This window comes from Osmerus eperlanus, unplaced genomic scaffold, assembly GCF_963692335.1.
Source record: "Osmerus eperlanus unplaced genomic scaffold, fOsmEpe2.1 SCAFFOLD_229, whole genome shotgun sequence".
Classification (NCBI taxonomy): domain Eukaryota; kingdom Metazoa; phylum Chordata; class Actinopteri; order Osmeriformes; family Osmeridae; genus Osmerus; species Osmerus eperlanus.
In genome coordinates this window covers 25,988-36,144 of record NW_026911553.1, presented here as the reverse complement: position 1 = coordinate 36,144, position 10,157 = coordinate 25,988, and the positions used below count along the sequence as shown (strand labels likewise).

Here is a 10,157-nt window from a genome sequence, read left to right as displayed (position 1 = left end):
ATGACCTCCGCACGTGAGTGATAAGCCTCACACTGTGATAAGGGCAATCCTGTCCAGAGTTCATTGGCGTGCACGGCGGGGAAGAGGGAGGGTCCAAGGCACGGGAGAATAAGCCTCTGGGGGGAGCCCGCCCCCCTTCACCCCCTCCTCTCCACCCCTCCCCCCCTCCCTCCCTCCCTCCACCACCACCACCACACCCCCTCTCTTCACCAACCCCCCCCACCCAGTCTCAGTTCGCCAGCAGGAAGTTGCTGTCGTTGACGCTGCCTTTTCGGATCACAGCCATCAAGTTATGGAGTTTCTCGGACACCGCCACCTGGTGGAGGGAAGGGTGTGGTAGTGAGGGTGGTTTCCGGGGGGGAAAAAAGGAAACAACCTTTACGATGACGTCCCGCAACGCGCGTGCGGGGAGAGGCGCAGCATACACACGTGCTTGAACGGCAGAGAGACCGCGTGACCATGTATACGTGCGTGTGTGTAAGTGTGTGGGTGTGTAACTCACAGTGTACAGGTCTGGCTCCTGCAGTCTCTTGTGACGGGGGTGCAGGGTTCGGATGGAGCTCTGCACTTTCTCCCTCGTCTCCACAATACTGCACACGGGCTCCGTTATCTAGAGGAGGAGGGGGGGAGGGAGGGAGGGACAGAGAAAGAGAGAGAGACTGAAACACCTCCAACTTAGCAAGTCTCATCCCCCAGCAAGACTCCTCCCTGCAGTGAAACTCATCCCAGAGGCATGACCCCCCCCCGACGGTCCTGCAAGATCTCGGGGGATCTTTGTGCCTCAGTGTGTGTGTGTGTGTGTTTCAAAGGGGGGGGCTCACCTGTCCGCAGACGAACACGTCCAGGCGCAGCTGGGTCACCTGGGCCGCCGTGACAGACTGACAGGTCTTGTCCCGCCCCAGAGGGTGACACCTCACGGCCACGCCCGCTTTAGGGGCGGGTTCCTCGGCCAGGCACAGCATGTCGAGAAAAGGGTGACCTGCAGGTTAGAGAACGGTAACATGCTGAGATGGCGTATAAAAGGGAGGAGGGGAGGGAGGGGGCAGGGCAGGTAGAGAAATAGGAAAGTGAGTTGTAGAGTGGCATTGTATTGATCCCAGATGAAAATGTTCACTTTGGGGTGCGTGACGGGTAGGGCAAGAGCTCCTCACCATCGTCGTCCAGCAGCCTGTAGACGGCTTTCCTCCCAGGGACGGTGCTCTTCTCTGGGTCCTCGCTGAACTTCATCTTGGGGCTCCCCTTCACCTCCACCAACTAACAGACACAGAGAGAGACAGGCAGACACAGAGAGAGAGACAGGCAGACACAGAAAGAGAGGCAGACAGAGAAAGACAGGCAGACACAGAGAGAGAGAGACAGGCAGACACAGAGAGACACAGGCAGACACAGAGACAGAGACAGGCAGACACAGAGAGAGAGACAGGCAAACACAGAGAGAGACAGGCAGACACAGAGACAGGCAGACACAGAGACAGAGAGACAGGCAGACACAGAGAGAGAGAGACAGGCAGACACAGAGAGAGACAGGCAGACACAGAGACAGAGAGACAGGCAGACACGGAGAGAGAAACACAGAGACAGAGCATGTGAGACACAAATCAAGAACCAAACTCGAGAGAGAATAGTAGGGGCAGGTAGTATTGGGATTGTGTGTGTGTGTGTGTGTGTTTGATCCGTGTCCACTACCTTGTACACGCATCCCAGTGACGGCTGTCGCGTGCAGGTGACCAGATGTGTTCCAACACCGACCACGTCAATCTCATTCTCCTGAAACCCAGGGAAACGAAAGGCAGAAAGAAAGACCCAGATCCAGGAGGGCGGTCAGCGAGAGGCAAAGCAGCAGCTCTCGAGTCTCGCCCTCCGTCGAGCCCCCCCACCTCACCTTCTTATTCAGCTCCGTCATGCTGAGCTCCGAGACGTTGTTGGTGCCGACGATGATGAGGGAATGGAAGGCGGGGAGGGAGAAACTGGGGAGAGAAGAGCCAGGCTGAGACGGTGCGTTTCGGTGGCGACGGACCAAACCCCCCCCCGAAAACGCCCGCCCCCTTTAACTCACTGCTCGGCGCAGAGCCGGAAGATGCGGCGCACTTCCACCGACTGCCTGCAGAGGTCGCCGCTGTCCAGCCTGGTGCCCAGTGGCTGGTAGCCCAGCTCGCACAGAGACAGGGCCACGGAACAGAAGTTCAACAGGCCACTGCTGCGGGCAGAGAACGATTAGCGTTAGCATTCCACCGAGGGGGGCCCCCCATGGGAAAACAACAACAGAGGTGGGGGGGGCGCTAAGCTAAGCTAACACGGGGCAGGATGGGGCTGGATTTACCAGCTTACGCTGTAGCTGTCAATCACAGGCAGGAAGTTGTGGGGGTAGGCGATGGCGTACGACACGAAGGCCGCCAGTTCCCCCTCCCTGATCTTCCCAGGCTCCGCCCCCAGCAGCTCACAGAGGCGCCCCAGCCAACCCTTGGTCAGCGAGATGAGGTCGATGGGGTCTTGGTCTCCGTTAGCCGCCACCAGCGTCTGATTGGACAGGGGAAATCACAGCTCATCAATCCTCGCCAATCAGAATCGGGGACCAGTCACGCATGTGGGAAAGCAAAAAAAAGAAAAAAGGTCAGAAGTGAGATTGTGGAGGGGGCCTCACCTGAGGCCACACCTCTTCCAGGGAGGAAAAGGAAGTGACATAGGAGTGTGCCATGGTGCCTGCCATGGGGACACCAAACAGGAAGCCAGCCTGGACATTACTAGTCATATCAAAACCTAGGGAGACACAGTCGGACACCAGTTTGAATATATGTGTGTGTGTGTCTGTATATGCGTGTGTGTTTGTATGTGTGTGTGTCTGTATGCGTGTGTGTGTGTGTGGTGATGGAGGTTCCTCACCGCCGATGTGAGCGTAGCGCGAGGCAGTGAGGCCTCCGTCGGGGCCCTGGGCCCTCCTCAGACCCATCTCCAGCAGCTTCTTCTTGGGGCCCGCCGCTAGACGAAAACGAGCCGCGTTACTGCACACCAGGCTGGGGGCCAGACAGAGATTCAGGGGCTCTGGACGTGTGTGCGTGTGTGTGCGTGTGTGTGAGAAAGACAATACAGTATCCCTTCTACCTGGCAAAGTTGACTAGACACAGAAGGCTGGTCTCCAGGAGCTGAACCACGGCTAGAGGCCCCGATATCTCTATCAGTGGCACCTGTGGGGAGAGAGAGATGCCAGTTCAGGTTAAAAGCCCTGACACACACACCCCTCTGTGACCTATGACCCCCTCACGGTCACTCACTCTGGCAAAGACCACGGTTCCCTCGGGGACGGAGCAGAGTGTGACCTCAGAGCAGTCCAACCCTCGCAGGAAGTGGAAGAAGGCCGGGTCCGTGGCAGGGGGTAGAACCGACTGCAGGTACGCCACATCTGTGGGACGGAAGTACACGCCATGGGTACAAAACCAGCGTCAGAGAGTACAAGGATTTGTGTGGTGCTGTCATTCGACGTTGTGTGCAGCTGAGAAATTCTGTCACAACGCCGGGCAAGCTCACATTCTATGAACAAGGTATCCTTTCAAACAGCAATTTCTTTGGGGTCAAACTGCAGTGACCATTCAAACACGTCTAATTCAGATAATCTCATAAACCCACGTGAGTGTGACCCAAACTGAGTCAGTGTTTCCCCTACGTTTACAGCTGGGATGGGGGGACCATGTAGAGACAGAAATGACATGCCTCGTGTAAATAAGATAAATAACATAAGGCCATTTAGTTTGTTTAATAAAAGAGCAAGCTATAGACCTGTTTTATAGGAAAGTTAACCTTAAATGACTTATTTTGTGATCTGGCGATCTTATTTATTTTACCAAATGAACCTTCCAAGGGGGGCGGGGGGGCCGTTGGGGGGGCGGGGCGCCCCCCTAATACAATGGTAGGGGAAACACTGTAGAGTATCCAGAGTCCATGTCTGCTTTTATGTGATATGTAACCGGTCCGCTAATCGTTTTAAGTTCATCTTGAAATACTCGAGTTTACTGCAGTACTGTATTATAATCGTGTAAGTTAACTGCAAGCTATTGGGCCCGCGGAAAAATTGCCACCGGTGTCGGTTGAAGTTCATTGGAGCAGTTGCAAAGTTCACCGGGTAGGTTACAGACCGCAGTGACATAATCCACGACAGCTCGCTGTTATTCATAGAAACTCGGGGTCGCGCTGAAGGTGGCCAATTGCGCAATCACCGTGAAAATAAGAATCTCATTCAGTAGGCTACTGAGCAAGTAAAAAGTATAAAACTTTAAAAACCGACTTCAGGAATATACCTTAGGATCTCAAATGCTGAATTATTTGACAAACATAAACCAGGAACAAGAATACATATACAAAACTCACCTTCTTCTGTGAACCGAAAACTTCGGAGGAACAGGAGGCAGTCGTGGAGACCGGAGAAGAGCGAGAAGCCACCGCTAAACGGGTTGTCCCGGAAGAATAACTCAAAGACGGCGGGCTCATTGTGTCTGCCAGCCCGCCAGTAGGCATATGCCATGGTAAACTGATAAAGGTCTGTGAGCAGTGGAGGTACACGCTGGCGTATAGACCGCTCTAAAGCGGAACATGCATGGCTCGAAGGCGCTGCCATCTTCTCCTTGTTCATAAAAGGTCTGGAGCCGAGATCCCTGGGACATGAAGTTTTATCCCCAACAGTACACTCAGTTCTCGTCAGGCAAAATGACTAGAAAAAAGCCTTTTTCAAGTGCTTCATCGTCTCCTCACATCTACGCCTACTAAAACAAAATCTTATATTGTTGTATCTTATAAATCTTACCAAGTATATGGAAAAAATGGCTAAGGAGATATTGTATCGCCAACTTTACAATGGAAAGTTTTTACCTCAACCTCAAGTTTTTACTTGTAATTGTAATTAACTTGTTGCATTGTAGCATTTGTCCTGGAAGTTGTGTATTTGCCTTGATTTCGTAAACAGAAAGGCAGAACCAATGCAAGACGGACCAAAACAAGAACACACTAAAACTAAACAGCATCAAGCAATTGAGCGAAAGAAATGTGTTGCAATTTCAGAGCAGTCGACCAATAAAACCGAGACATTTAACTGTAAATGATCAGACTACTTCAAAATATTCTTGTCTAATGGGTTTGATGGAAACTGTACAACATGTACTGAATAGATTATAATAGTTTAGGAAAACTCTACCACTGCATAGTTTTGTCTGCTGCCCATTATATCTGCCCATTAGGAACATCAAAACGTGTCCACTATTTTACAAACCATTCTCAATATAACATCTTTATTCAACGAAACGATCATTAGAATAATCATTTGCATTTCAAAAACTAGACCATATGATGGCAAGCTGCAAACAGAACTGTCCATATTAATTTCAGCTGGCCTGAATGAACAATGATCGAAGCCAGTGCTTTTGTGTACATCTCAACACAGTGAAAGCTTGTAACACTGGGCTAATAAACACTGAGAATTGAACCTAAGTGCTGCAGCGCATCAGCCCACTTCTCAATCCCCAGACCCATCTCCCTCCTCATGGGGGAAGCATCCAGCCAACTCATTGGTCAGCACGTGCTGTTGTCCTGCCCATAGGAAGTGCGTCGGCTGCCCTGATTGGCTCTGTCCCGGTGGGTAAATGAAGGAGGGGCTGAGCTCTATGGCGAGGGCTGACCGTATGAGGCCGACGCCTCCTAGGTGCTCCGTGCACGGGTGATAGACCCGCCCACTCCCTGGATGCATGTAGATCGACGCTGGCTGAAATGGGGCAGACAGTTTGTCCTCTCCCCCACAGAACGACAGCAACTCGGGGGGCCTCTCTGGCCCCTCGACCCCTGTCGGGCCCTGCAGCAGGTGGGTGAAGACCAGAGGTCTGTCGTCGCAGCGCAGGAAGTTCCTCTCTCGCCCACACAGGGACAGGAAAGGGAAGTGCTCCTGGTACCGGCCCATCTCGTTCCGCCGCAGGCGACTGAAGAAGAAGACGAGGAACTTCTTATCTGTAAACAAAGACACGGATGCTGCTTTCAACGCTTCACTCGTCGACCCTATCGGTGGGCTCAAGTTTCTGCACGGAACAAAATGTCTAACGCTGGCGAAATCTGATGTAGGCTAATCTGTAACCTGGGTGTTGTCTTGAAATTGCAGGACATGGAGTTTGACCCAAGGGTCTACAGAAGAAAACCAGCCTAAAGCCCCGATGACACTACCTCGACCGAGATTTACGACAGATGGATCATTTGCAGTTGATTCTCTTGGCTGATTTGCCGATAGTTTGATAGGAAAATGAGTCCGGAGAATCCAGATCTGGATTGACTTTTGCCCCTACACTGCAATCTTCAGTAGGAGACGCATGATGGTTTTGTTTGCAACCTCAAATCCTTGATGCCTTAGTACATTAGTCAGCTAAGTATACTAGACTGTTCCTGAATAATAAGTGCAAAGTCTGGTCCATAGCAGAATATTCATAGATATGCTGTACTGCAGTCATTACTTTCTACTTGTGATAGTAAAAAGGTTTGACAAGACATCTAAACTGTTGATGTCAATGGGATTGAAATGCTATACCTGTTGAGTGGAGTTATATTCTATTCATTTTATTAAAGAAAAAGTTGCAATTTTGACTATCATGTAAGACTAATGCACATAGTGTACAGTGCTATGTACACACTGTCTGTGTCCATCTACACTGGTATGTGTACATCTATCTGTGTGTGTGTGTGTGTGTGTGTACAGTGTTTTGGCGGGCTTTACCTTTGAAGCAAGTGACGAAGTTCTTTATCTTAGTGTCATCAAGGAACAGCTGTAAATAAGGACACGCTGTTTAGACAGTTAGCTATGCTAGGATTACTGTTGCATAACTTATTTCAATATACTTTCACCTGTCCTTGATGGTCAATGTAATAGAAGTACTCCCGAATGCGAGGTTCGGGGCTCTGGCCTTGAACATAAGTGACATTTCGTTGCCCACTCTGACACAACCACGGCAGGCATCGTAACGCTTTTAGCCGTCTGACAGCCACAGCCCGGTACAGCATGACGATCAGCTAGATAGTCTGTGCTCAGTAGAGCCGGTGTAATATTGCACTGTATGTCGTCAATACACAAATTCAATGAAAAAAGATGACATGATTGCCCTACGTACTATACTTCATCGATTAGAGCAGATGCCTCCGTCTTCTTCTTTTGCTTTATTCTAACTTCATTGTCGCTGACCGGAAGACTGTGCCTCCACCAACAATGTTCCCTGTTTTGTACTGCCACCTTGTGGTGAAACTAGGTATGCAGAAAAACAAAGTCGTCAATTTTATTCTAGACAACTTCCCACTCAAAGCAGATCCTCTGCTGTCTTCCCGAGCAAAGTTCAGTTGGACATTGTCGAGAAAGACAAGGCTCCTTCCAAGATCATCATGAGGAAAGTTTGTGTTTTCGGATAAAGAAAATCTTGGAAAAGTACCAGATTCATTTTGACTTTCTCTTCACTGCCAGAAGACTAGAATACCTGTATTTTCGTTCTTTTCTGTGGGCGGAGCCGAAGCTACCTGGAAAAGGTAAAATACTTTCACGAATTGTAATCACAAACCTCCTAAAGTGGTTAAAGTTTCAGTATAGCCCAGTCTCTACACTTAAGCTATCAAGCTTACTTAAGGTAAGTTTGATCTAATTATGGGATGTTTTGATACGTGGGCGCAGACGTCGTGTTTATTTGTCCACAAAATAGAAATTGTGGACGAATATAACTGCGTTCTGAAAGTGGACGTGACTAATGTAGTACATTTAAAACTTTTCTTTGACAATTTACTTATACTTAACGTCGAGAAGAGTGGCTCACATTGTCCTATTCGATGAGATTTTATAGTTAGTCACTTAACGGCTATTGCTCAAAGTTCACATCTTGCATTTATGACAGTTGTAGTTTTTTTTTCCGTGCCAGGTATGAGCCAGTCTCCGCGAACCAACCGAGGCCAAAGGGAAAGGGAGAGGGAGAGAAACGGCGGGGGTCACCGTGAGCATCGCGAAGACAGACCGAGGAGGGAACCGCGCAATGACCGACCACCGTCAAGCGGCAGGTGTGATGGTTTGTCATCAATACACGAGTCCTCGACGCCGTATCTCACCAATGCTCACTCTTTCACTTTCCGTCTTCCTCAGATCTTCATCACAGCCCTCCACACCCCCTTCCAAACATCATCGTCAACACCGTGCTCCGCAAGAACGCGAGGATTCAAAATGCAACCATATCTGCTCCCGAAGAGGTGAGAGCTAGACAGACAGACAGGTAGAGGGGGGACCCGTAGTGCCTAGAAATTGTGTACATTCATCGTGTAAACGTAATCAATATGCAGGAAAGGAATGTTTAACATGCCATCATTTGTCGGCTATGCTGCTATTTCCTCTCTTCCCCTCAGCTACGCCCAGTGAAACTCCCCCCCCCCCCACCCACCCATACACTGGTCTAACTGGTTCTCTGTAGAAGTGATTGTCTGATTCTCATATGCCATTATGAGTTTAGCTTCTATGAATTCCCTCAGTTGATTAGGGTATCATATGCCAGGCTAATAATAGCCAATTTACCTCCCCAAAATCTCTCAACACTTAATCTGGTATTAGATAGTTGTTGTTGTTGTGGGTGTGTTCATAGGAACTTTAGAAGATAGGAATGTTATAACCTTTGTGAGAGGTCTCACTGTGTCTATTGTTTGTGTGTGTGTGTGTGTGTGTGTGGGAATCCCCAACAGGCATCGTGCTAATCGTCACCATCCTCACCAACGCCCTGGTCCTGGTGTGTGTCGTGGCGGCCCAGATGGTCATGTCAGGGATGTCCGCCATGGGGGGGATGACGACCTTCGACATCAACTCGGCCTACAGCCCGTTCGAGGGCACCGAGCTCCAGAAGGTCAGAGACCTGGACATGCAGTTCAGCCAGATGAGAGCGCCGGGAATCTATGGCGGAGTTGCCTTCAGCCTAGTCTTCGGAGTCACCTCCCTTCTCTTCGTGGTTTCCGGCAACAAGCCGGCGTACGAGCTGAGCCGGAAGCTCCTGATTGGAGGGCTGGCGTTCCAGGCGCTGGGGGCGGTGGCGTACGTGGTGGCGGTGGGGCTGTACCTGCACTTTGTCATCGCGGTCAACGCCACGGACGTGTGCCGGCAGCGCGAGCGCCTGTACGCGGGCCGCGGCTACACGTGGATGAACTGCGACGTGGGCGGGGCCGACGCCGCCGTGGCACTGTTCGGCCTCATCACGGCCATCCTGTACGGCGTGGGCGCCGTGCTCAGCTTCAGCGTGGTGCGGGCCGTGTGGGCCTATCACCGCGACGGGCGGCGCCACGAGGCGGAGAGGCGCGCCGCCCCGGCCTTCCCCCAGAGGGCGCCGCTGCGGACGGAGGCGACGGCCGTGTGACGCCGCCGCCGCGCGGAGGAATCCTCAAACGTAGCGTTTGTCTGCGAGCCGCCCCCCCCCCGTGGGCGGAGGATTTCATGAGATGTCTAACCGGAGCGTCTCGGTTTTGATCCTCCCGTGTGAATGGACCAGTGTTTCGGCAGATCCAGTCTCCCCCCCCCCCCCCCCCTCGCACAAAGCTCTCTTTTAACGCTTGCTTTTAAACATTTTTATACTGTAACAACGTGACTGTTCAGCACGGGAAGACGTCGCCTGTGTGTGTGTGTGTGTGTTTTGATGTGGCGTGATGTCAATAAAACCCTTTGAACAATTGCATCTTTGTAAATGATTTGACAGTTTGCTACGCTATAATGAGATGTTTTTACGGGGGTGCCGTTACACCAGATGACCTGCTGGGGGCAGCAGATATACGGCAGTAGCATCCACAACCCCCTGCACCGTACTCGGTTCAGCTGTCCTGTCTCGGCATCACTCGGGCAAACAGCCAGCTGTGACATCACTGCGTCTCCTCTTTGCCGACGTCACGACGGCTTACACAATGGCCCTCCATTGTCGGGTCATGGCTTGGTGAATCTCTGATGTCATTGGGTTCAAAGAACCTTCTGGAGTGAACAACAACGACGGGGGGTCGCAATAACGGTGTCGCTTCATAGCAACAGGACACGGCTGGCGCGTGTTCCGTTTGACATGTTTGTCTCATGTCACTGGTTGGAGTGCTGTGTAAACAACACTGCATATCTACATTCGGCCACAACTGAACACACCACACACAGT

The 10,157-nt window shown here is 51.1% G+C and overlaps 3 protein-coding genes across 5 annotated transcripts; 1 reads left to right on the top strand and 2 right to left on the bottom strand.

Moving 5' to 3' along the window:
* Positions 1-213: 213 nt before the first annotated feature.
* On the bottom strand, positions 214-4,697 carry naprt (nicotinate phosphoribosyltransferase). 2 transcript variants are annotated; one of them, XM_062455637.1, is made up of 13 exons: positions 4,360-4,680; positions 3,270-3,397; positions 3,100-3,182; positions 2,881-3,011; positions 2,642-2,757; positions 2,321-2,517; positions 2,057-2,197; positions 1,883-1,967; positions 1,687-1,767; positions 1,152-1,254; positions 822-979; positions 503-610; positions 214-316 (listed from the first exon to the last, which is right to left on the bottom strand). In XM_062455637.1, the coding sequence occupies exons 1-13, from the start codon at positions 4,619-4,621 to the stop codon at positions 230-232; spliced, it is 1,680 nt and encodes a 559-aa protein (XP_062311621.1). In that variant the 5' UTR covers positions 4,622-4,680; the 3' UTR covers positions 214-229. The 2 variants fall into 2 exon arrangements, 1 of the variants encoding a protein (XP_062311621.1); XR_009929450.1 differs by lacking the exon at positions 214-316 and having other exon boundaries at positions 504-610; positions 822-1,004; positions 4,360-4,697.
* Positions 4,698-4,886: 189 nt separating this feature from the next.
* On the bottom strand, positions 4,887-7,193 carry cunh8orf82 (chromosome unknown C8orf82 homolog). Its single transcript, XM_062455640.1, has 3 exons — positions 6,865-7,193; positions 6,737-6,785; positions 4,887-5,982 (listed from the first exon to the last, which is right to left on the bottom strand). The coding sequence occupies exons 1-3, from the start codon at positions 7,018-7,020 to the stop codon at positions 5,498-5,500; spliced, it is 690 nt and encodes a 229-aa protein (XP_062311624.1). The 5' UTR covers positions 7,021-7,193; the 3' UTR covers positions 4,887-5,497.
* Positions 7,194-7,330: 137 nt separating this feature from the next.
* si:ch211-191a24.4 (uncharacterized protein LOC100150331 homolog) lies at positions 7,331-9,695 on the top strand. 2 transcript variants are annotated; one of them, XM_062455639.1, is made up of 4 exons: positions 7,331-7,631; positions 7,917-8,052; positions 8,135-8,238; positions 8,722-9,695. In XM_062455639.1, the coding sequence occupies exons 2-4, from the start codon at positions 7,919-7,921 to the stop codon at positions 9,381-9,383; spliced, it is 900 nt and encodes a 299-aa protein (XP_062311623.1). In that variant the 5' UTR covers positions 7,331-7,631; positions 7,917-7,918; the 3' UTR covers positions 9,384-9,695. The 2 variants fall into 2 exon arrangements, with proteins under 2 accessions (XP_062311623.1, XP_062311622.1); XM_062455638.1 differs by having other exon boundaries at positions 7,332-7,533.
* Positions 9,696-10,157: the final 462 nt, after the last annotated feature.